General features: G+C 40.4%; 1 protein-coding gene and 1 long non-coding RNA gene across 2 annotated transcripts in view; one reads left to right on the top strand and one right to left on the bottom strand.

Annotated features, from left to right (window-relative positions):
• PPM1H (protein phosphatase, Mg2+/Mn2+ dependent 1H) overlaps positions 1-5,606 on the top strand; it is a 131,463-nt gene extending 125,857 nt beyond the window's left edge. The window contains exon 10 of the mRNA XM_032689584.1: positions 745-5,606. Coding sequence (XP_032545475.1) covers positions 745-892 — 148 coding nt within the window. The 3' untranslated portion in view covers positions 893-5,606. The remainder of the gene's footprint in view (positions 1-744) is intronic.
• On the bottom strand, positions 3,073-26,869 carry LOC116787737. Its single transcript, XR_004357426.1, has 3 exons — positions 26,593-26,869; positions 10,217-10,293; positions 3,073-3,552 (listed from the first exon to the last, which is right to left on the bottom strand). It is a non-coding gene; the product is annotated as an uncharacterized LOC116787737 (long non-coding RNA).

Here is a 26,869-nt window from a genome sequence, read left to right as displayed (position 1 = left end):
TCCCATAAATCCAATGTCACTCAGCCCAGCACAAGCTGGGAGTTTTGAAGCAATATGAGCCTTGGTATTTCACTAAATTAAGCACTTGACAACTCACATTCATGCAGTTTTCATTGAACTTATAAATGTGAAAGAACTGTGGGATTCTGTTAATCTGGCCACATTAACTGTAAGTTTCCTTTTCCAGTTTCAGAATAAAAGAGATTTAAAAATCATTCCTACAGTCAAGGAAAACAGACAAGTTAGTCTACTTGGCTTAAAGTGTAATTTGGATTTTATTTCTCATGCTCTATTACTTGCCTCCAAATTACTTTCTTTGTTACAGTTCATCTCTGAAGTAGTTCAGATATGATTACCTTCAGGTGTGTCAGTGAACCAGTGTGTAGTTTTCAACAAGTAGTGTTATTTGGGGTCCTCAATTTTTCAGACTACTCCTAGAAAGCCAATTCGTTAAGGCAAGCATGTTTAATATTTTTCTGAAGAGTGGTGAAGCCAGGCACCCAGAATGGCCGATAACTTTTGGTCAAGCGGTGTCTATCAAATACCTTTACATTCTTATTCAGGAGCTGTCACTGAACTGGAAGGAGTCGCTTTGTGGGTATGCCGTGGTTTGTGTTTTTCCTGCCTGCTTCTAAAACACTGGGAAACAGGTCACAACATTAAATCTGCCAGGCGGCAGGCTGTGAAAACCCACTCTCCTCACAGAGGCAAACACACTCTGGCTATATTCTGCCTTTTCCACAGGTACACGCTGGCGGCGCAGGACCTGGTGATGCGAGCCAGGGGAGTGCTGAAGGACCGGGGCTGGCGAATATCCAATGACAGGCTGGGCTCTGGAGACGACATCTCTGTCTACGTCATCCCTTTGATACATGGGAACAAACAGTCATGAAAGTAGCATCAAGAGTGATTATAGGATGGGGATCCTTTTGGGAAGGGCCTGTAAGAGACGTTATGGTTTTGCTGGTCTGACCAAGACACTTCCAATTGATGTAATGCTGGAGGGGTATTTTTCTGCCCGAAAGGTAGGGCTCTGCACGTATACTGTATATGATTAAAGGTAACCCTGAAGATTCCAATTTCCCTATAGAAATGGTTTTGGTGCTTAACAGGAATGGGATTTAAATGCTGCTAGCATATTATGGATTCTGTCATCCCTCCAGGTCGGGTGGGGAATTAATTTTTTTCTCAGTTTACCATGTAGCTTGGAAGAGCCATTTCAGTTGTGAAAGTAGAAGTGGGTATCAGAAGCCAAGGAGGTTCCTGAAATCTACCCCCAAATATTCAGAAGGTGGCTTGGGTCACATCTCATTTAAATATATAGATATATATACACATACATATATGAGACGCAAGAGTTTTCTTCTTTCAAAAAGTTGTATTCATGACTTATCTATGGACAACTTCAAACTTGTGTAATCCTTTGAGCCCCCATTTTCCTCTCCCATCTCTTCTTCAGTAGATACCTCCTGTATTTTAGTAGGAAAACTGAAATTGTTTTCAGTGTGACTGTGCCTGTTTACTGCAGCTAAAACAGCCACCTGCAAAATTGTCCAGGAGAAATAGGTCACAGTTCTGTATGGCAGAATTTATTCTGGTGTGAGGAGTTATTCATCCAGATTCCTTGTTGTGTGTATACCATGATTATACAGAGCATGCAAACTCAGCTATATGTGATATTTACCTGGAGGCTGCGGGTTTTTTGGGATCAGAGATTTACATTCATTGAATGATTCTGCCTGCTTTATCCTGTTGAAAGGATCCCTGATCATAAAGGTTTTGCATCAGTTGGGATTTAGTAAATTTGTTTGGGCTCCTGAGTGTATTTTTAGTTGGATTCCTACATGGAAGTGGTGGTATTGTTCTCATTAGCAATTTGAATACCCAGGTAGTGATCTATTTAAAAGGTGTTCACTTCTTCCTGCCTCATTTATTATTCAGTGTACCTTTGCCTGCTTGACTTGGGTGATCAGAATGTGACAGCTTATAACTTTCTGTCCTTTCGGCATTGAGAACTGTAGTCAAGGATTACAGTATGACTGTGATAGATTCAAGTCCTTGGCTAGCTTTAGCAGCATTTTTCTTAGCAGTGATAAATCAATTTAAATAAAGAAAATTTGCATAAAACATTATTGAAGTGAAAGCAGTAGTTTGAGAGAGAAACAAGTGAGCAAATCTGCAGTGTAACCTTGCTGTCTAGTCTTCAAGCAGACAGCTCTCCTACTTCACTGGCAGAAATTTAAGAAAAAAACAAAACTAGAAGATTCTAGCGTATAGGCAGGTATATTCGCTGGGGAGCCAACTTTCACCTAATTTGTCCCCAGACCACATTCATGTGGAGCTGCTCATCTGGTTTGTACTTCTTTGACAGGAAAAACAGCAGGAGCTGATGTAATTGTACGGCGCTGACTAGGGAGCTTACAAATGTTGTGTCCTTTCCAAAGTAGAAAGAGGATGCTGTGCCCTTTGCAGACTTTCTTCTGAGCAGGTGTGACCCAGAGCTTGCCAGTTTTGTAGTTTATGATGTGCTGTGTAAACACAACGCAGCATGAGTGCGATGTAGCTGCCCAGATGCTGTATTTGATTGCATCTTGAAGTATATTTGCAACAGTTTGGTGGATTTGGGTCTAAATCTCTAGATCCAGAAGGGGTTTCAGGCGATGTGGAGTGTGTAACGGCTCAAACATGCAGCAAGCTGCATTATTTTAGCCTGAAAACTGTTTCACAAGTTCCCAGTGCCTGCATGTGATAAAGCTGTGCAGAACACAGACGTTTTATATTCTAGAGCTTCAGCATAAATCAATGGCATATCTGATTATGTATTGTCATGCTTTATCTTTTCTTTCCTTATTTTTTTTCTCTTTACCTCTTTTTCTGTGTGCATCTGGGTAAAAAGAGAGGTTTAGAGTCTAGAATATTTTTCCCATGGCCCCTCATATGTTTCAAATTTTAAGCAAGAGAACTTCTCTTGCACTTCTTTTTGGCCTAATAAACTTGTAAACGTGCTTTTCATGCTCTATGTAACTCCTGTTGTCTCTTCGCAAATGCAGTTGTATAGTCATCTAGCAATTCAGATCCTCTTTCACAAAGAAACTAGTGCTGGCAAATCTGGTGAAACTGTCTGAACAGCAAAGAAGCTGGTGCTTGCTGGTACCAGCTACAAGCCTGAGTCAAATATTTCAGTGCTCATGCACTGTTGGTCTTCATTATTTGGTAACATGATGTCAACACACATACCAGTCTTTATAAAACCACTGAGTACAATGTGGTGGAAATAGATTTCCTGTGTAGCATTTGCCAAAATTTAAAAGCAAAACTTCAAGACAACTACTCATTCAGGAGTGTTTTTTAAATATACCCCTGAAGAGAGGGGTTAGCAGATTGCATGACTTGGTGGGAAGTAAACTGATGGGTGACTTCTCAGACCATGATCTGGTGAGTCCTGGTGAATCAGCCTGCACAGTGTTTGTTTTTCATCTGAGGCACTGCCATATGACTTCTCTGCAGTGGCTGGACCCAGGTCGAGTTGTGTTCTCACTGTCAGCCTCTCCCCTGGAAACGGCAGAAGTACAGTATTAACAATTAGTATCAATTAGCATCAATTAATGAATTCTGAGAACTTTAATAAAAGGTTTCAGTATGTGACTGAAACTATGCTGTGATGCTTTTTGTTTTGCTTTTTTACAAAGTATCTTTTACACATTTAGGTGCTTTTCTCCCCAGAGTGTCTGGTGCATCTCTGACCTGCTGCATTAGTACTCGGGCTTTCACTTCTATCTGCTTTCTGTAGGAGCTTCTTACATTCCCTGCACTGGGGTCAGTGCTCTGCTTCAAGGCATGGTATAAATACATATACACACCCCAGCCTCACAGAAATAGCAGGCGGGAGTTATTTATTGCGGAGGTATTGTGCAAGAAGCAAGAATAATTAAAAGCATTTCCAATTCCCTTTATAGGCTGAATTATTTTGCGAATCACAGCATTAGAAACCACTGATGGCAGGGAGGATCTGTGGTGCAAATACTATTTTTCAGATAGGTGAAGATGGGTGCCACGTTCAGACTTGTAGGTGCTCCAGGGCTCAGTGAAGCTCACGAGTTAGGACCAGACAGCTCATGTCCTCAGACTGGAGCAAGTTAGGCATCAAGTCCAAATTTTAGATCCTTGGCATGTCATTTTAGTTACTGCCTGAACTAAACCACTGCTGGGTTTTGCCAGGCAAGTTCCCTTGGTATCCAAAACTGTGTAAGCCTTAGCAGCAAGGAAGCTCAGTGCTGAGTTACATCTGCATTCATATTGCTATTGCGCAGTGCTGAGCCTTGCCTGTGCATAGGCATTGCTCGGAAAGTTGAGCAAGTTCTTTTCCTTCCTTGGATAATGGCAAGGAAAGGCGCTGATAATAGAGTTCCAGTTAGCTGATAGTGCAGTGTAACACTGTTTTGTGGTCCCACTTCTAGAAGCTCAAAACCAAGAAGCTTCCACCATTCTATGAATACTGTTGAAGAAGATAGTACAGACATTTCAGACACTTTCCTCTTGCACTGCAGCCTAAAATTTCGTTTGTTTAATTTATTGAAGAAGGTGGTTAGAAATTTTATTTAGACTTTATTATGTGAGGTACACAACCATCCTTTGGTATGTTAAGGGAATAATGCTTCCTTCATGAACACGAAAGTGTATTGTCTGAGATGTTCAGTGGCCTCAAGATGGAAAGAGAGAAAATTTTGTTAAAAAATTCTAGAAAACAACAGGGCTAACAAGCTAAAGGAAGAGTGGACAGTCTGCTGTTATCAGTGGATTTCCATTTACAGTTATTTCCATGTTAAAATATGATGAGAGGTCTGTGAGGTACTGTTGACTCTGTGCCTCCAGGATGTTTGGGCAAATTTTGGCTCTGAGCTTCTGCTAAGTTTTTAAAGAACACTACACGCTCTGAGCAAATCTGCTGTATTTCTTCCAGCCTCAGCGTTTTGCTTTTGTTTTATGTTTTATGTCCAAATACTTTCAACAGTTTTGTATCAAACATGAATGGCAAACTGTGTGGAATTGTTGTTTGTCCCCAACATTTTAGGTGTGTAAATAGTTTTCTTCCATGTGTCTTAGATGAAGATTCAGTGATGTGGCTACTACAGAGAGAGTGACCAAATGATGCTGTAACTGTGCTGCTGTATTTCTACCTGTGATGTACTTGAAGGAGGATGCCCTTGTCCACCTCCATGCTCATTTTGCTTTTTTTTTTTAATCATTACTGTTGGTGTTCTTTCATAGGTGTCTTATTTTGATTTTATTTCTTTCTAGTAGCTGCCACATTTTTCTTTCCTTCATTGGACAATTCATCTTAATATCTTAAGATCTGTACAACTGTCTGGGATTTATATGTCCTGAGGAAAGGAGGACCTGCTGCAGGAAGATGTTTTGGACCAATGTACTTCTGCTTTGTGACTGTGAAATGTTCATCTTTTTGTAACCTAAGAACAAAAAATGTTTAGTAAAGGGATATATTTTGTGTTTTTTGAAACTTTTCAGTGCAATGAACAAAAGAGGAGGATACTGAAGAAGTGTATGTGCAAAGTTTTAAAATAAAATTTTAAATTATATATTATATATATCCATCTAGATCTATAATCATTATTATTTGCCTTTGTCATGAAGATTTCCTAAGTCTCTTTATGTGTATTACCAATCGTGCAATATGGACAAGTAGCACACTCTGCTTTGCAAGGGAATGGATGATTCACTGACAAAAGGTCTCACTCTTCAGTTAATGAAGTAAACTCCTGTGAGGTGCATTAGCCTATGGGTTGATTGGAAAGAGTTCAGCTGTAGCATAGCTGTGTGCTGCCATTGGATTATGATTCATTGCTCAGACTGGCAGTTACCATGTTCTGACTCAGTGAAGAGCTGTGCAAAGTGATCAACTACCAGCTCTCTGAGGCATTGGGTGTAAATTTGGAAATGATAACAGAGTTGGAGTAAGTTTTCCCTCATCCCCAGTTCCTTAGGAATCACTGTCTTAAATTCTGTTCTGAGTTTATGTTCAAGCAAACCCAAGGATGAATTCATAGATTCCAGTGAAGCAAGCGTTCAAGGTTATTTAGTAACCAAAGATGCTTTTGAAGGCACTGAAGATGCAGGAAATAACACCAACCTTGCACTGTATCAGCACAGCCATGGACAATGACCACCTGGGTTGCCAGCAAGAGAATGAGATCTGGACAGGTATCTACTTGTTATATTTTGAAATACTGCATTATAGCACAAGCAATTCTCCTGCTTCTTATTTCACCTCACACTAAGTAGGAGAGCAGTGAGAACATCCGTTCCAGCACTACTCCAGTTTTTAAAGTGCTGCACATGTCCATTGTATTCACTGAGCATCATGGAGAGTGCAGAGAGAAGCAATGTGTTACTTTAACTCTGGTTCTTCTCACTCTCCTGTTAAGTCCTACAGTCTATTACTGCAATCCGACCACAGTGTCGAGCTTAAAATTGCTGTGCAAATAAAACTTCAGCACAGCTTTACCTGGCTTGCTGGTGTCAGCTGAATAATAAGTGTTGATAGCATGAAGTGACAGGGAACTGTTGCACATCAGCTGAACCTAAAGGACCCTGCTCCACAGCATCCTCTTGCTTTTGCATTTCCTATGCCCTAAATTCTGTAAGCTTGTAGGTCAAGTAAGGCTTGTTATTTTAGTTTTTTTTAGGTAATCAATGCAACTCTTCAGATTTGGACATCAGTTTCTTTAATTCATGTAGGCAATAAATCAGTCTTTTGCCAAATAATACATTCATAGTATCCTATCGAATGTACTAATTGACATAAGGGAAAAATCCAAGTAGTTTATTGTATTTTGTACAGTTTCTGTAAAACCAAGGTCTGAAATTTTGTCTTCTTAACGTATCCTGGTAGAGAGATGTACCTTCATAAAAAATTGAATTCTTTATGCTATTACACTGCGGCTTTTACGGATTTCAGAGTTTCTCTTGTGCTTTCCAGGAGGGCTTATATAAAGCAAACTTTTTGCACATCCTGTTCTTGTTAGGAGGAAGGATGAAGGCTTTTTTTTTAATCCTCCACTTTGCAAAACAAAGGATGCCATAACCTTTTTGGGGACATAGAATGATTTCGGGGGAAGTTGTGCTTTGAGGGTGAGGTTATTGAAAAGGAGTTTGATCAAGATACACAAAATGTATCTACAGGTAGATAAAAGACACATGATTTGGAGACTCTTCATAATTTAACAACAATTAGTCATAAATTTGAAGCTGCAGAAATAGTCCACAGCACTCTACCACAAAATACTAAGGGGAGAGGGAGGTAGCTGCAGTAGAAAAAAGTAATTAAATTTTTAATGCAGTTAATTTAAGACTGATTATTTAGATGTGTAGACAGACGAGATCTCTGAACTTTCATGAATTTGAGGCTGCCTAAGATTAGAATTCCATTCTTTTTCTTTGGTGTTTTAGTGCATAATGTCTTGGCTTCTAAGGAGTCAAAATGTCCCTCATCTTTACCCCCCAAGCATTTATTCCTTTAAGCAATAAAAATCAATCCCTTATGGCATTCCTCTGTCAAGACAACCAGCTGTACTGGTTTGGCATTGTCTCTGTGCTTCACAGTCATCCCTGGAGTTACCAGTCTGTTGGCTGGGTGTTCTGCTTGTGGTAATTTGAGGCCTTTCCCAACAGACTGCAGTCCAACAGAGTATCTTCCTGGTTCATTTATGCTATTGGTGGTGTTTTTCCTTCCTTTCCTCTCCTTACTCTGCCTTTCTCTGATTTAAAACATTTTGGAGTCGTTAACTGCTGTTTGAGATGTGCCACTGAGTCCTTGGCCATCCACCTCCTCTCACCACTTGCTTCCTATGGGTGCTGACACCGCCAGCATCACCAGCAGTGCAGGCATTACTAGTTAGCTAAAGGGAAGACTCATAGAAAGGGAAAGGGTATCTTCTTTAACCTAACATTGCTCATTACCTCCAAATTAAAACTTACATGCATGTAATATTTTAATTCTCCTATTTGAAAGGGGAAACTTTAATGGTTTTTAAGTTGATCTTAGAAGGTTCAACTTTCTGAGCCATTGTTACTCCAGTTTTATGGCTCAGTTATTATCTGGGAAAATTTTGCAAGGAACTTTTCCTTGGCAAATTAAGAGCTGCCTGGAAGATCCAAAGGTTATCACACAAGCTCAGATACAACATTTAGCTTCTCATATGATAGTTGTTGCTTATTTCTGTAATTGCTACAACTTTTCAGGGACTAAGCAAAGAAACATGAAATTTTGCTGTTTTTGCTTTAGGAAGGTAAGATTTGAGAATATGGAAATTCTGCAAGATATCCATGACTAAAATTACAAGAAAAGATACTATTTTCCCATGAGAGTTACTGGAGAAGACAAATGACTAGGCAGTCACCTCATCAAGTAGCACAAATTGTTCCTAAACAAAGACCATTTCTCTGCCCAGTATAATATTCAATAAAGCTCAGGGATGTAAAAGCAGCTGACAGCCCTACAGTCATTTCAGTCTGTTCAGAATTTAGACTGACTCTGCCCATCCAGGTCTCATAAATGTATATCAGTTTAATTTTTAAATGCACAGCCCTCTGCAGCAGATGTGGGCTGAGACAGCTGCTTCAGGGTAGGGTGCAGTATCACAGCACATACTGAGATGAGGAAGTGGAGACAAGAAAGCCAAATCAAGTTGCAGTTCTCCAGGATCTAAAAGCAGGCAAACCAGTTATTTAAACAGGTAATTGCCAAAGAATGCACAAAGAGCAGGGAATTGCTGCAGCCGCAAGCAGTTTAGGCCTTGATTCTGAAGAGTCCTCTCATCCCCACGTTGTGCCTGTTTACTTTCATTCCTGGGTTGGTACCGCAGCTAATTGCACCAAATGTCTTATTTCTTAGCATCCACCAGCTTTCCCTAGAGCTTTGTCAGCCAAATGTCAACAGCAACTCATCTAGCTGAGATCAAGGTACTCCATGAACAAGCTCCTAATACAAAGTTCTTATGCTGCATTTTCTGAGGATTGTGTTCACTGTGCTCCCAATTAAAAAAATAAATTTACTTTGCTGGTCTTTGTGCCCTCTCTTAGTGCTTGTTTTTCACCAGCCCTCATGCAATTGAATTTTACATCTGGGAATTTAGAATATGTTAGAAGAGCTGGTCTTTTTGCCCTCTCTTAATGCTTGTTTTTCACCAGCCCTCATGCAATTGAATTTTACATCTGGGAATTTAGAATATGTTAGAAGTGTTGGAACATCATTCTTACTCCTTCTCTGCTTGAGCACCAGCATAGAAGCAGTTTAAATGAGCCAGACAAGAATCAAAACACAAGCTTCAAACTAAGTTTCATGTCCAGACATATAAGTATTCTATGAATAGGAAAAATATAAAACACAATGCTCAGACAGTAAATCTTTCTGTGGTAACATTTTTCTAAGAAGGGTGTTTTAGGGAAGGTCTGTTTAGTGCCAATAAAAAAAGGAAAGAGAGAAAAGAAAGAAAAATATTTACTCTTATGTAAAATTTCTCAGTCATTCTTTTCTGCTACCACTCCTGCAAGATTTCCGTGGTGCTGGCTTCATTAGGAAAGCAGGTAGTGTGGGACTCAGATACTCAGTCAATCAGAAAATGGGAAAAACAACACCCAACTAACCTGGAGTCCTGAGGTTAGCTATATGGCACAGACTGAGTTCTATTAAATAAGCTTTTGTATAATATTGAAATTGAATTTATAATAATTATATATTTTATATATGTGTGTGTATATATATATATATGTAATGTGTGTATATATATATATGTAATGTATGTATATAGGAAAAAATAACTTTGAGCAGCAAGTAACATGTTGGAAGATGTGATCTGTTGGTGCCTGTTCCAGGAGCTGAAAGCAAGCAGTATTCTGTAGATACACCTCTTTTAACTGTCAGTCACTCAGAATACAGCTAAATATATATGTTTATGCTTTTGTTAACAAACCCTCTACCTTTTAGGAGGGCTAGTGAGGAAGAAATAGCAAGGCAATCCTTTCTCAAGGTGTCTCATACTCAATGGAGACAAAATCAAGTTTTAAAAATCAAACTGAGAATAACTCAATTTTGGTCATTCTTTGGAGGATTCAACAGCTACTTTTGTATTGAAAAGCCACATATATCTGCCACTCCTGGGAATGCACCAGCCTGTGGCTGTCAGACCAGTGAAGTTACCTGCCTCTGATCACCAGCAGCCTCCTGGTGATGAGTGGAGCCTACATTTCTTGGGGACCTGCAAGGTTAAGTAGTGCCTAAACAACAGATGACATAAACATCTAAGTAAAGAGTTAAATCCCTCAGAAAATAGCCTCTTGTTTTGTTGGGGTAGGGGATGAATGCTTCTATTTGCCCACTACCAAAACCAAGGCTCAGAAGCAAGAACACCAACCCTTGTAAACCTCTCAGTAGAATCAGTGCTCCTACACTAAGGAAAAATGGAAATAGACTCATCTCTCCTGCTCTGGAAGCAGGAGAAGATAGAAAAGTGTGGCTTTGCTAGCAGTCAAGAACCACCATAGCTGTTGCACTTCCAGTCATGGGCTGCCTCACAAATAGAGTTTGATAGAGAGGCTTGAGGGTTTGAGGTCTCCTGCTTGTTGTGCTGGGCTATAGTTGGCACTTAACAATGTTGGTTGTTGTCTCCTAACATCTGAGGTGGATTTCCTTGTCACCAGTCCTGTGTTCTTAAAAACAAACGTGCTGAGGTCTCTGGAGAATTATTTATTTTTTAAATGTATCTAGGGCCATAGTGTGATGACTGCATGCCAGCCTCCCCCACCCACTGGTCATACTCTCCCTTGCCCTCTCCAGTAACATAACATGCTGTGTGCAACGAGCTGCTTGGTCCCAAGAAAATGATTCATTTCTCAGAGGCATATTTGTAGGAGAAAAATGCTTTGAGGGTGTTGCTATGGCTCTGTGTGACCTGCATTGGGGATGAAGTAGAAACCTCAACATCGCAGACGTATCCAGAGTTGTGTTCACAAGGCACAGGGTAGCAGTGGGGGAAGGATGTGAGCAGAGCATGAGCTCTGTAAAAATAAAGTCTAATAGCAATTAAGGGAAAGGAGTAGGAAATTAGCAAGGCAGTAAAGATTTCTCAAAATTGATCACAAACCATTGGTTTATCTCTTGAAAAGCTCAGTTGACAAGGATTCTCTCATCCCTTTGTCTCCCTATCTCTTTCAATAATCATCCTTCTTCATGCAAATATAGATGGAAAGGGGGAACAGTGAAAGGTTAAAATGGAAGCAGGCTATCTTTCATCGACATGGTAATTTTGCTGCTTGGCTCAATGCCAAACGCTTACTGCAGCCACTAGCTGCCATTCCAACATGAGTGAAAGGATCTTTAATAAGAGTGTAAATAAAAGCCAGGCTGAGAAATGAGTTTTCCATCCCAGCAATCACTGGCCTAACCTCGGCTGTAAATAGTCTCTCAGAGCAGCACAGATGGAGTACCAGCACCTGGGGATCAAGGCAATCTCTGCACAGTGCAATTTAAACAGCTGGGTACAATTGAAACATGAATTAGCAGGGATAGACGGAGGGATTCCATTTTGTGTGCTAGGTAAAAACAAATAATTCAGTCCTTTTTTTCCCTTTAAAAAAAAAAACAAAGTGGTGTGTAGGGGGAGAACTTTTGACATGATCTTGTGGGAAGTGCTCTTCACTGCAGCTGTTAGATTAATTTAACCATGAGAATTTCCCACAAGGTGCTGTAAAAACAGAGCCCTAATTACGATCATTGATTTAACAGCTTGAAAGTGATTTATCTGACCTCAGTAAAGATAGCGATAACACCAGAAGAATGATCGGTCATTCTGGGCTTTGGGTAGCTGTGATTGGCCTTATTAATTTAGAGCAGAAGGTCTGTTTCAATGTCTTATTGAGACATTCAAAGGCAGTTGGCAACTGAACCATTTTAAATACTTTTTTTTAAGCATTACTAATGGTGCTAAGAACTAAGAGTTTATTCCACATGGAAAAGATTTTCATTAGTAAAGAAATGGTAAGGCTTCATTTAGAACCATACAGAAACAGAAGCCTGATCTTGGATTTGCAAGTTGTTTTTTCTTAAGTAATTTTTTTTTTTTGCTGTTGTTAGGAATCTAAAGCACACTGTGAAATGGAGTTGTTAAGCATTACAATAAATGAGAAAAGGCTTTGCAAGAGATAAAAGAGGTTGGCACAAGGGATTGCTGGCTCTTGCTCTTTTTTGAAGCATAGATTTCAGAAACATCTAAATGCTTCACATATTTTACTATTTTTATCATTCAGTCCTCTTTATGGAAGTTATAGAGATATCTGTTGACAAGTAAATATATTTAGGTTTTATTTCATAAAAATATGCTTTCAGTTAAAATGGGTGTAGCATCCGCTACTGAAATGTCACAACTGAGTGATACAATTTCTTCACACAAATGAGAGGAGAAAGGATGAAAGGCAAAGGGAAAGGTGCTCTCTTTCCAGAAAGTACAACTGTTTTTAAGAGGAGTGTGAAATGAAATTCAAGTTCTTTAGAAGTTTACCTGAACCAGAAAATTTGAATACAGAATAAAGTGTGTTTCCACAACTGTGTGCACATGCACAAAAATCACACTGGAGGTGCCAAAACTGTTTCTTGTATTAGGAGTGCTAACCAGGAAAATGGGCTGGAAACAGTTGAGTACCAATTTATCTTGCCACCTGGACTGACGTGTGGTTAGGCTAAATGTCACTGATTTGTATGGTTCTGCATTTCATTCACCACTGGGTTACGCCGAGTTTTAAAGCCCATCTACAAGGATCTAAGTAATTGTCTTTTCAATGTGGGAGACAGAAATGCTGCAGATGGGGATTTCATCCACGGGGGATGAATGCTTGCAGTCATTTCACTGTCCTGATGAAATACTATCTGACCTGAAACTAAGATAGTCCACTTAATCTTCATGCAACAGGGGAAAAAAGCAGAAAACAATTCAGCCCTTCAAAATATGACATAATAGCAGTTATTTTAAGAAGTGAAAAGACTAGGACAATAGAATAAATTATGATATATGTAAAACTTCCACAAAAATCTCATACACATTTTAAAGAGATTGTAGAATAAATGCACAAACAGCTATCAATCTCACTAAAAGGTTTGAGGGACCGATGGTACCTATAAAACCAACCTCAAAACCCCATACAAATAAAACAAAGCTGAAGCCCATGTTATGGGCCTGAAGAATACAGAAAGCTATATCTTAGCCTGTGCATCTTCTTGCCATCATCTTGTGTTGCCATCAATTTCGTATTGTTCCCTATAGCACACTATGGAGACATTATGAGAATTTTATAAATGTTGTGCAGTATTGCTTTGCCTAAATTCAAATATGTGGGGAAAAAAAAATTAATCAAGAATCACAGAATCAACTAGGTTGGAAAAGACCTCTGAGATCATCAAGTCTAACCTATGATCTGACACCACCTTGTCAACTAGACCATGACACTAAGTGCCACATCCAGTCTTTTCTTAAACACCTTCATGGATAGTGACTCCACCATCTCCCTGGGCAGCCCATTCCGATGCCCAATCACCCTTTCTGTGAAGAACTTCTTCCAAATGTCTAACCTAAACCTCCCCTGCGCAGCTTAAGACCGTGCCCTCTTGTCCTACTGCTGGTTGCTTGGGAGAAGAGACTGATACCAACTTGGCTACAACCTCCTTTCAGGCAGTTGTAGAGAGTGATGAGGCCTCCCCTGAGCCTCCTCTTCTCCAGGCTAAACAACCCCAGCGCCCTCAGCCTCTCCTCATAGGACTCGTGCTCGAGTCCCTTCACCAGCCTTGTTGCCCTTCTCTGGACATGCTCCAGCACCTCAATATCCTTCCTGAACTGAGGGGCCCAGAACTGGACACAGGACTCGAGGTGCAGCCTCATCACTTGTATGGCCAAGTGCAGGGGTAGAATCACTTCCCTGGTCCTGCTGGCCACACTGTTCCTGATCCAGGCCAGGATGCCATTGGCCTTCTTGGTCATCTGGGCACAGTGCTGGCTCATGTTCAGCTTCCTGTCAATCCAAACTCCCAGGTCCCTTCCTGCCTGGCTGCTCTCCAGCCACTCTGTGCCCAGCCTGTAGTGCTGCATGGGGTTGTTGTGGCCAAAGTGCAGGACCCGGCACTTGGTCTTGTTAGACCTCATCCCATTGGATTCGGCCCATCTATCCAGCCTGTCCAGGTCCCTCTACAGAGCTCTCCTACCCTCCAGGAGATCAACAGTCCCCCCTGACTTGGTGTCATCTGCAAATTTGGTAATGGTACACTCAATCCCCTCATCCAGATCATCAATAAAGATATTAAACAGAACTGGCCCCTACACTGATCCCTGGGGGACACCACTAGTGATCGGCCGCCAACTGGATGCAGCACCGCTCACCACCACTCTCTGGGCCCGGCCCTCCAGCCAGTTCCTAACCCAGCACAGAGTGCCCCTGTCCAAGCCGTGGGCTGCCAGCTTTTCCAGGAGTCTGCTATGGGAGACGGTGTCAAAGGCTTTGCTGAAGTCCAGGTAGATCACATCCACAGCCTTTCCCTCATCCACCAGATGGATCACCTGGTCATGAAAGGAGATCAGGTTGGTCAGGCAGGACCTGCCCCTCTAAATCCATGGGTCTGATCCCTGGGCCATCCTGTAGGTGCCGTGTGATCGCACTGAAGATGATCTGTTCCATAACCTTGCTGGGCACTGAGGTCAGGCTGACAAGCCTGTAGTTTCCCAGATCCTCCTTCTGGCCCTTTCTTGTGGATGGGCATCACATTGGCCAGCTTCCAGTTATCTAGGACCTCTCCAGTGAGCCAGGACTGTTGATAAACAGTGAAGTGTGTCTTGGCGAGCTCTTCCACCAGTTTCCTCATTAAGGTGAGTAGCACACTATCCACACACTGGTTTTACCCATGACAAAAGTCTCCTAAAAAAGTAAAATAAACCTTCTCCTTCAGAGTACTGACCTGCATACTGACAAATCTTTGTTCCTCCCAAAATAATGCTAGGTATTTCTTCCCACTTAAAGCCCATTCTGGATGGGTTCAGATCTAATTCTGGAAAATTACAAATAAGCATCCTCAAGAGCAGAGACATCACAAACACTTCGGAAGGAATTTTTAGCAAATGGTGGTTCGCCTTTTTTTTTCCTATCCCTTAATTTACCACTGACTTCATTCTAACACTTGACACGATGGCACACATAGATGTAAACAAGTCTTACAGGTTAGTTTAAAAGCACAACTATTTTTCATTTATCATCACAGAAACAACAACCTAAAAGACATTCTCTTTTAGGGGCTATATTCCACATGACATCCTGGAGTACTGTTCATCTAAGACTTCTCTTGTTTAACATTCCTAAGGAAGGCTTAATTGGCATCTCAGGTATAAACTATGATGTGACTTGTTTACTGCTGAAGCACCAGTAGTTCAGGACTAGAACAGAGATTCATATTTGGCACCTTTTTTTTTTAGGGGGATGGTGTTGGTTAAGAAAAAAGCTTCAGTTACCACATTCACAAAAATATTTGTGCCTTAGTAAGAGACAGAGAGACAATTTGACATGACTCAACCTTTGAAAAAAATGTTAATAACTGATGAGCCCAATGAGGTGATCTTTTACACATCCTCCTCCTCCATCTCTCTGAACTTCTAAGAACCATTTGCATGAAAAGGTGTCTTTAATTACTGCAGAAGTGATATGCAGACAAATATGCTGAAGTGCCAGTGTGTTTACTATTAAGACCCTGAAAGAGACATCCCCTTCCTTTGATGCCACTTGACCTTCCTAGCTCTGGATCAACCCACGACCTCCCACCCCTGTTTATGGTCTCAATAACAAAGACCAGAAGCAGACTTCTCTTGGAAAACACTAGAAGGAAATCACTGACTGCCCATGGCTGCAATTAAAGCCACTCATATAGTTGCTTACAAAACACAACAAAAACTGGTGTTGCAAGTCTCTTAAAAATACCCACAGCTTAAGAAAGGACACTGCTTGGGGGTTTGCTGGACTCAAATTATGTGCATGACCAAGAAAAGTCCAATTCTGCTTGAGGAATGCACAGCATAAACAGAACAGGCTTTGTGAGCACCTCTCTGCAATCCGCTAGTCAAAACACTACACATCTCACAGCAAAGTATTCTGCCCACAGAAACACGTAATGTACATGTGAGAGTTAAAATCGCAAGCTAAAAGCACTGCATGCCCTGACATGGCGAGGACAAGGTACAAGGAAGCGTTTGGAGTGAGGAAATGGCATGTGTGCTCAGTGACACCCACAGCTCTGGGCACATGAGCTCTGGCATGAGCCCACACAGCGCCACGGTGGCACAGGCAGAGGTTCAGGCAAATGCCACCGTGGAAAGCCAGCCACCATCACAGCAGGCAGAGCACCAGCAGCAGAGGAACCACAGAAGCTCAGAACAAATCTGCCTGTGACAGCAAGCTGAGGTTGTGCTGCTTTGTGAACAAATCTCTTGAGCTAACTCCAGCAGCTGAAGTGAATGCTGTGCTGATCATATTCACTTCAATGCTAAGAAAATTGCAAGAAAGAAGCTTATGGAACAAATTAAGATATGGGTGGGGTTTTATTTCTTTACCTTTGCAGAAGTTTTACCATAACTTGAGATGTCCCAGCAAAAGGATCAGGCCCAATAACTTACCTAGTCTGATTTGGTCATCGAAAAAAAAGAACTGTTAATTATCGGTCAGGTGTACAGCATATTGCTTAGAAATGCAGAGGTAAAAAAAAGTCTCCAAGTAGAGTCTTGAAGCTGCAGGACCATAGTAAGGAAAGTCCTTTATGAAGCCCCATTTTGCTCCCACAGGATTGAATGCATCACAAAGTCACGGGCAATTTTGTTTGACATTGGTGATGCTATCAACAGATATATGAGAGAAACTGGGAGTTTTGCTAGAAAGGGTATAAATCATCAGTTGCTAGTATGCAAATGCATGATGCTGCAGTACACAACTGGCTGGAGATTAGCAAACAAAGAGTGGGTTTGTGACATCAAAGATTTATGATCAATCTTGTTTATTTTAGGATGAAGGGGCTGATTTCATCTCATATGCAAAGAACTATCCATTGGATTATAGCTATTACCAACAGATGTAAAAGTGCTACAGTGTATATGTGTGAGTTATGCATAAAAACAGTATTGTAGATGGGAAGAAGAATAAAGATTGTTTACATGGAATGCACTTGTGTAACAGAAAAATGCTGAATACTGTGTTTCCTGCTTTCAGCCTCTTTCCTATGGAAAGGAACTAATTGCTCATTATCATCATTGATAAATACAGTCAGAGCTATTTAACTTAAATTTCAGTCTTTAGTGGAAACATGTTTCATCTGTAATGTCATTATTGCTACCATCATTGCATTCATAGTCATTTCTTGTGGCTGGCATTAGGCCACCTTCCGTCATCTGCACCAATGGGCAAAGGCAGACATACCGGTTTTCAAGAAATTACTCAGAAGAATAAAATTCCAAAAGTCATAACTTCAAAATAATTTCCCTGTGTTCTTAAAAATCACACTTTGTGAAAGAACCACCATGAAACAGTCTTGTTCTCAACATGTTCTCTTTTCTCCTAGCAGCAGAATTTTTATTTTTGAACAGAGACTGTTTGGATATATGTTGATCATTCACTGCTGCTGAGAAATCCTATGCTAGTTTTTAGCATCCTTTTTTCCCCTGTACGTACTTTCTTAGTTGGGGATGAGCAGTAATCCTTTAAAACTGGGACCAAGAATGATTCATGCATGTATCCCATTAGTTTAGCAAAGCTCTAATTTCATGTGCTTTTCTTACATTACTGTTTCCAACCTGGTTTCCTCAGGATTTGTGCCTATAGGATGACTTCCCATGTGGATTTTAATTTAACTGACAAGATTGAGCCTTTACGGGCTTTCCTCTAGAAGGCTCTCTTCACCCAGCTGTTTAGATAAAGGCATAATTTTTTCAGAAACTTAGTATTTCTAATTTTGCTTCCTGTTGGTCAAATCTGGATGAAATAGGTCAATAAATTCAAGGTTCATAAGGAAAGATTAGCAGATGCATAATCACATAAACCTTGTTTTCTTAAAAAGTCAGGTTAAAAGTGTTCAGCTATAGCAAAGTAATTGGTTAAAAAAGCAAGAAAAATTACCTTATAAGGCAAAACAAGCTTTTGAGGAAGAAAGAACAACAAAAGACCATGTGGCTATGGATTTATTTTACCTCTCTGTTTCAAGAGACCTTGGAAAGGCTGAAAAGCTTAAAAACTACCGCAATGTTAAGTGTGTAATGGTGATATGACACTACGAAATGACAGTTAACAAAAAGAAGTTGTCATAAGACAAGATGAAGAGAAACAGTTAGAGACCATCTAGATAAACATTTAAGACCACAAAATAGGAACGAGCTCTTGTAAACCCAGATTCCTGGCAGGTTGTACAATTGCCTCACATAAGCCTTCTCACGAGTTTACAAAATGCTTCTTAAAACTAGTGTGTTGGGATTTTTTATCCTGATCCCAGAACTCTGCCTAGGATGACTGTTGCTCTAACAGCACTATGCCTGTTTTGCTCCAGGCCATGCTCTGTGATAAGCTTTCATATCCTATGCCATTCCATCCTCCTTCTATTCATGTAGGCATTGTTTGTACATAAATCTAGCTCTATCTCAACTTTATTGCCCCCTGCATGGGTCTAAACTGAATCTCATAAACTATCCATAATATTAGCATATCCATTATGAAATATTCTTTTTCTGTACTGTTCTCAGTAATTCATCGATCTTAGCACTGACTTGAGTTATTTATTGATCATCACACCTTTGCCATTCTTTCTTCAGGAAATGGGAAAACTCCTCTGGAAGTTTCTAGGAAATATGTACACTTCTGTTCACTGGATTAGAAGTTTCAAATCTTTAACTTCTTTCTTAGAAAACATACTTCTGGATCCATTGTCATGACAGCCTATCCCTTTTTCTTCAGAAGGGAGTACGAGTTACATATATGTATGTTTTCTTCCTGATGCTAATTGAATCTTCCTTAAATTTCCCAACTTTTCAGACCATTTGTTCATCCATTCCCTTTCACAGTCCATTTATCATGTTTACTATTCCTTGGGCACCAGACATTATCATCACAATTTTTTCCTCTTTTCTGCAGATCCTGCCTTCTCTCCTCTGCTCATATGATACTTTGTTTTCTTCCTTCTTTTATCTCCTTCAGTAAAAGAAACTTGTTTTGCAACTTTATTTTTCCTTCGCTAGCCAGTCCTGTCAATTTGAATTATGCTTCAGTTATTCAAAAACATCACTTCCACTATTTGCTTGCCCTTTTTTTCCCAAGTGTTCTCTTTTGGTAAATGCCTAGGAAAATCTAATCTCTTTCACTTCCATCTTGCTGTTGTCTTCAAGAATCCATCTAAACCTATGATGTTGTCACAAGCTGTAGCTAGAATTTTTCTTGGAAGATATCTGTGCTTATAGATTCTATTGAGTCTGGCTGAGATGCGGTTAATTTTCCCCACAGCAGCCCTCACAGTGCTGTGCTTTGCATTGGTAGCTAGAAAGGTGTTGATAACACACCAGTGTTGTGGCTACTGTTGAGCAGTGCTGTCTCTCCAACTTTCTGCCCCCCAGCAGGAGGCTGGGGGTGGGCAAGGTCTTGGGAGAGGACACAAGTAGGCCAGCTGACCCAAACTAACCAAAGGGATATTCCATACCATATGAAGTTAGCTCAGATATAAAAGCTAAGGAAAGGAGGAGGAAGGGGAGGCATTCATTATTCACAATGTTTACTTTTCGGAGCAACCACTACGCATGCTGAAGCCCTGATCCCTAGGAAGTGGCTGGACATCACTTGCTGATCAGAAGTAGAGAATGTTGTGCACACACATTTCACTTTTGCTTTAGTAAACTATAAGTTGTGTTCATTCCTGCAACATGCTTCTCTATGTCATTAACAACTGTGAGTTGGAGCAGGGAAAATAAGATTTTTATCAGCATTATTTGAAACAAAAAAGTCTAGTCACTATAAATTCAATATCGTGTTGATAAAGAAATACAGAATACATAATCATTTAGGTTGGAAAAGACCTCTAAGATCTTTAAGCCCAATGTTTGACAGATCACCACCCTGTCAAACAAACTATAGCACTAAGTGCCATGTCCAGTCATTTCTTGAACACTTCCAGGGATGCTGACTCCACCACCTCTCTGGCAGCCCACTCCAATGCCTAACAACCCTCTCCATCAAGAAATTCTTCCTGATGTCAAATGTAAACCTCCCCTGGCACAGCTTGAGGCTATGTCCTCTCATTCCATCACTAGTTGCCTGGGAGAAGAGGCCGATCCCCACCTCTCTACAGCCTCCTTGCAGGCAGTTGTAGAGAGTGATAAGGTCTCCCCTGAGCCTCCTTTTCCTCAGGCTAAACAATCCCAGCTCCCTCAGCTGCTCCTCATAGGACTTCCCCTGTAGACCCTTCACCATCTTTGTTGCCCTTCTCTGGACATGGTCCAGCATCTCAATGTCCTTCTTGTAGTGAGGGGCCCAGAACTGGACACAGGACTTGAGGTGCCACCTCACCAGTGCCAAGTACAGAGGAACAATCATTTCCGTGGTCCTGCTGGCCACACTGTTTTGATAAAGGTCAGGATGCCATTGGCCTTCTTGGCTACTCTGGCCACTGTTGGCTCATTTTCAGTGCCTGTCGACCACGCCCAGGTCCTTTTCCACTGCGCAGCTTCCCAGACACTCTCCCTCTAGCCTGTAGCACTGCATGGGGTCACCTTAACAAAAGAAGTCACCTTAAACAAACAAAAGTAGCTGAGATAGGAAGTAGTAACCAAATACAGAAAAGGAGGAAGGGATTAAGTTATAAGAACACTGGATCAGGAGATATATTTTATGTTCATTACATGGTAAGGTAATACTGTTCCAACAAAAATAAACCCCATATATATTATGCAAGATAAATGAGGTCATTAGTTTATGTTTGAAAATGATCTGATTTCAGTCACAGGTCTAGGATTCTCTCTAGTACAGTATATTTTTGTGAAAAGCTAATGGAAACAGTCACATGGAAATGGTGAAAATAATTAAAAAAAAATAAAAGGAAAATAAGATCCATCAGACAAAGGTGTGAAAAAGTGCCTGAAGAGTTGTATTCATTTTAAGAAAATTATTTTCCACATGTATGTAAAGATCCATCCATTTTTCAACCTGTTAAATCACTTCAGAGAGAATGGAAGTTACTTTTTAAATGCAAAAAGAAAAAACAGCCAAAATGGAAATTCAATAAAGAAATGGAATTATTGCTGGTTTAGAAAATGATCATACTTCATCTTACATTTGTGCAGCTTTTAAGGACTTGCTTACTTACATACTTCTTCATATGAAATAGCATGTTCTTACATGAAGCAGTATTCAGTCACTAGCAAGTCAAAGAGTGTAAGAACTCCTAATTTCTTTCCATCATTTGCAAATATTGACATCAATGCAGTAATTTACAACCCATCCTGCAGATTGCCAAATTGAGGTTATAGTGGATAAAAAAAAAAAAAAGAAGGTGAGAGTGGGAGAAAATATAAGTGCATGGGTTGCTTTTCAAGCAGTTCCTTCTTTTGTTTTTGTAGATAACAAGAACAGGGATTTCTGATAACCTCCGTACGACAGTGAGACAGAGAGATTATTTGCTCCTTTACCTTTTTCCTGTATCTTTTAAGACAAGTAGAGCTTTACAGGCTCTTACTAGAAATACAAAGGCAGCTGAACAAGCGGTATTATACAGCAACACACCTGAACTACAAACAAGAAACCATGTTCTCGGTCAGGTTTAATATCAGTTTTCAGAATACTGCCTAACAATACAACAAACGCACTAGTCTGTGGTTTAGGTCACAATACCATGGCAGGTGGTTGCAGACTCATATGAGTACATACAGGTTTAATAGAAATGGTTAGTAATTTTTGGCATAGCTTCAGACTACTTCCAAACCACCAGACTCATCTGTGTACCAGTGTGTTTTAGTCCCTGTTCTCTCACTGGTTTCCCAAGGTCACTTTGGGCAGCTGAAAAAATCTCAGTCCATGTTTCCTGAAAAATTCTGTGAACAGCAGCTTTCAAGTGTTGAAAAAGGCTGAGATTTAGTTGGTTAGCCTACAGCAGACCACAGAGGAGGGTCCTTGGAGAGGAAGAGCAATTTCTCAGCACTAGGTTAAGAGAAAAATCTGTTGGCACAAACACAGGCACTTTAAATGTATCATTCCTATACAAAAGAAGGAGAAATCTAAGGAAATTAGCCTTTATCAAAACTTTTTTGATTTTGTTTTTATTGAAAAGCAGATCATAATGTAGATTGATCTAATGGCCCACGTTAAGTGATAGTTTCTTGCTGTAGCAGCAGCTCGGATGCTTCTGTAAATGGAGCGTATGATCTGTATTACTTCAAAGGGATACTGACCATACCAACAGTGGATCCACGAATTCCCTAGTTGCCTTCTATAGCCAAAAAAAACATACATGGAATATCCACTGTTGAATGAAGACGGAAAACAAAACCTGCTGGAATTAAGATTAGAACAAAGAAGGGAGAACAAAGGAAGTGTTTGAGAATACTAACTTTCCTGAAGCAGAGAACTCTAGTTTGTTTGAGGGGGTTTTTTTGCAGCTGTACTTGAAAAAGCACCCCAAGAGAAGCAATGTGCTATTCACAACCAGAGCCAATGATGACAGCAAAGTGAAGTGAAGCTTCAGTGAAAGCAAAGGAAGTATTCTGTTAAAACCACACCAAGACACTAAAATGATTGTAAACTACTTGTTAACACAGTCCCACTGTCAAGCAAGTGAGGTTTTCTCATAGCATACAAACTTTACATTTGTAAGAAGTGATTTTAAATTGTGACACCAACAAGTATTTACACTGTGTTCACCAATTATTAAAAAAAAAACCAAACCAAAACCAAACCACAACCAAAGAAACCCCAAACAACAACAACAAAATAAACACCCCCCCCCCCATTCCACCTGCAGTCCAATCAGTAGTGCAAAGACTGTAACTTGTGGAGATTTTCTGATTAGCCCTTTTCCTTTAAGGTGACATCATAACACCTCCTGAGTGAGTTCACACTCCAGCATATAAAACCAGGCAAAAAGAGCAGCAGGGCTGTGAAAAAATGAACAAGAGGAGTGCCTTTCAGTATCACCTACTGCTCCTCACCCTTCCCAGGTCACTAGAGCAGTAGCTGTGTAACCTTTTGGGTAAGTCTGCAGCAGCTGCCCAATCATGGCAGGGAGTGGGCTTCAATCACTACCACCCTATAGGCAAAGCCTGGCTTTTGGTGACAGGCAGAGGAAAATGACTTCAGTAGCTGCTCAAGAAAGGAGTGGAATAGAATAACTCTCTCTGTACAGATTAGGATGGGCAGACATTGCTACAGCTAGAAGGAAAAGACACCTAAGGACCCCAGGCTTCTGCTGACAAAGCTATGGCTGGGTGCTGTTGCCAGTGGGAGGCAGAAGGCTGCCCAGATGCAGAGAAGGAAGACAGGACCCAGAAATAGTTTGGTGGTTGGACAACTCTGAGCACATTCCATGACCAACATACTTCTCAGATATCTTTAGATGACCATTGGAAGAGCTACGTACAGTAGAAAGGACAACACTAAAGATGACTCAATGTCATCACAGAAAGAAGCAACTCATTCTAAAGGCCAAAAGAATGTCCCTAGCTAGAGGTGCCTTGTAAACCAGAATTAGGAACATAAGTTTAGCATGATTTCTAGAATGATGAAGGCAACAGGATATGCAGCCAAGGAAACACTAGTTGCAGGCATGCAATAACTGTATTTCGTAGCAGAAACAGTGGTGTAGAATAATGCAAAAGTGCATTGTTCATGTTTGGATTTTATTTGATCACAAGAGGAAAAGAGAAAGGAAACCACTGACTTTGAATATTCAATAATAGCCATAGGCATTCTGTAGATTTGTGTACTACAGGAAGAGAAGAAGGACCATCACCATAGTAATTCTCTTTTTTGGACTCAGTGGACTGCGGAATTGAAGTACAGCAAGGATGGCAGGACTACTGCCTCTTAAGAAAGAGCGGTCCAGGGCTCAGAGCACCAAGTAGAAAGAGCTGACTGTTTTGATGACCAGGCTTTGAAATCAGCTAAGCCACTAAGTAGCCATGGAGTTTGATCTGAAAACAGTCATTCCCAGGCACTATTTTGGCCAAGCAGTACCACTGTCATCACTTGTTCTATACGACAGCCATATAACTTTTTCAAATGTCAAACATCAAATGTGGATCACTGTGCATTGTTCAAAGAGACAGTTGTTAAGACCTATAGCGTGCTTCAATTCTACTCCTTTTCTGAATCAACTGCTCATACGTATAAATTAATAGCATAAGATACAGCTGCATCTTCTGTGACTTAATTATTATATATTATATATATTAATTATATATATATATCTTACTAAAAGGTCACCAGAATCAGTGTACTTTGCCATATATGTGCTATATTTTCTTCCATCCTTTTCTTTGATCTGCTGACTATGTATATTGTGTGTCTTAACAGCTTTCCCCCAAACACTTCATTATTTGAATTCTCTCCAATACTCCCATTTTCTTTCTGAATTAAGATGATCAGTTTATCCATATACAATAATCAAGTGCTGTATGATGGGAAGATCACTTTGTTCAGCTTAATAACTTTCTTTCTGTACAGTGAAGCTATGTAACAGAAGTCCACTTCAAGGGAACTACACCGGCCCCTTTTCCAAATCCTTGCTTAATGAGATGTAGTCCCTGTGGTGACTACCTTGGTCTATGAGTACAAAGGAGCTAACACGATGCTGCCTTGTACCATATGAAATGTCAGGGTTACGAGCCAAGCAATTTCATCCTGCTTAATTGCATTGCAGAATAGCACATAGAAATGTGTGTTTTATAAAGAAAGCAGGCGATGCAGTAGCAAGTCCTACCCAGTTAAATTATTTGAAGGGTCACCTAGATCTTCACTTGTATCCCTTTCTCATTATTTTATATATACAAAATATAGAACAGAAATAACACTCCTGTTTTCACAATCTTGACAAACCAAAATGTTGGTAATAGTGTTAACATATTTTTAGGGATGGGAAAAAAAATTGAAATAGCTTAGAGATTCACAGTGTGAAGCCGAAAGGGATGTACAAGCATAACAAGAAAGAAAGGGAGGAAAAAAACCTGAATACTAAACAAATAAGAAAATGCCATTTGGTCTTACTAGGCTCTCCCATACCAGCCACTATTAATGAAAAGGTGTGTCATCTTTCAGTCACTTCAAGCTCCACCAAAATATTCTAACATCAAAGACATTGTTTTGTATCTGGTCACAAGGTTGCAGAAGGCAAGTTTTTGGCTAATTAAATAAGACTTGATTAACATAAAGAAAAAAATCAGAAGGACTAGAAAAGAAAGAAGGAGAAACAAAAGCACAAAGGGGCAAAACTAGTGAAATCTTAGTATTCTGAGTAACAGCTGGGACTAAAGCAGAGTCAGTAAAGATGGTAAAATCACCTCAGTCTTTGCTACCTTGGTTTAGTCTGAGAACTCTGGGATTTCAGTGCATCATGATTGAACACTGAAGTGTGGTGACCCACACTGGTGTTCACTTTGGAGGTAAAAGCTGCACATCTTTTTACTCAATTGACAAATTCCAAAGGAGATGAAGAGAGGGGAAGCCCTCCTCTTCTACTATTTAGGCTTAGTTTCAAGCCAGTGGGTCCACTGCAATAATTTTCCTGTCAAACACTCCTATTACCCATCAAATATAATCTCAGTACGTTCTTTAAACCTGCAGGAATTTTTGACTGAATTAATTCTATTTTTATCTTTTTCCTGACATTTACAAATAATTTTATATAACAGACCGAGAGTTGCCATCTGTTACCTGAAACTACTTTTAGGTCTCTATACAACACATCCTGCAGATGTAGCCTAGTTTTCTTGCTAGTATATATGGTACTTATGGTTGGCAGTATTAAATATGTTGGACTGTGACTAAGGAAACAATTTGGATTGCTTTGCAACAGTAAATGCTCCATGTGTACTGTCCCATCAATCACTATGTCACCTGTAGCTACGACTGTGGATGGTATTCTCCCTTCCTGAGCATTGATAACTGGAATGAACAATACTGGCATCCATATACAGAATTGCAAATTTTAGCCTTGAGTAAGTTCTGCCAGAGTTAGAGTGCCAGAGTAGACAGGCCTTAGGAAACAGCCCTGTACACAGCTAAGTTCCAGTGGTTCTGCCAATTGTTGATGGTGGGCCCTGCTGCTCCACAGCTGCCTGCAATCCCTCCTGCCACACGAGTCAACCAAGGGTGTGGAGGGTACCACAAAGACCTCAGAATTACCATAAAGGATTTTCTGGGCAAATGCCAAGTCTATCCTTGGCACGAGCTGACCACAGCCATCTGGGCAGGATTACACATGATCATCATGACCAGCTGAGACACCTGCATTAGGGCTTCCTGAAACAGAGATTCTAATGGCACCTGAACTGTTTGTGCACTGCCTCCAGATTCAACTTCAGCTAGCTGCAGCTCATGTTGTGGCTGCTGGAGGCTGTTAGGAGCCATGAGTTATCCTAAGCATTCCACCATCACGTTGTTACATCAGCAGGGCCATAGGTACTACAAGGCTGGGAAGGTGAGGGGAGAACATACTGCATAAATATTTAAACACCTCTGCTCCCACTAGATTGATAATTTTATTTGTGTTTTGATTAACATCACTACTGTTTATCTATTTTCTTTAAGCCTTGAACTTCTT

Source organism: Chiroxiphia lanceolata, chromosome 5, assembly GCF_009829145.1.
Source record: "Chiroxiphia lanceolata isolate bChiLan1 chromosome 5, bChiLan1.pri, whole genome shotgun sequence".
In the NCBI taxonomy this organism is placed as follows: domain Eukaryota; kingdom Metazoa; phylum Chordata; class Aves; order Passeriformes; family Pipridae; genus Chiroxiphia; species Chiroxiphia lanceolata.
This window is presented reverse-complemented; position numbering and strand designations above follow the sequence as displayed.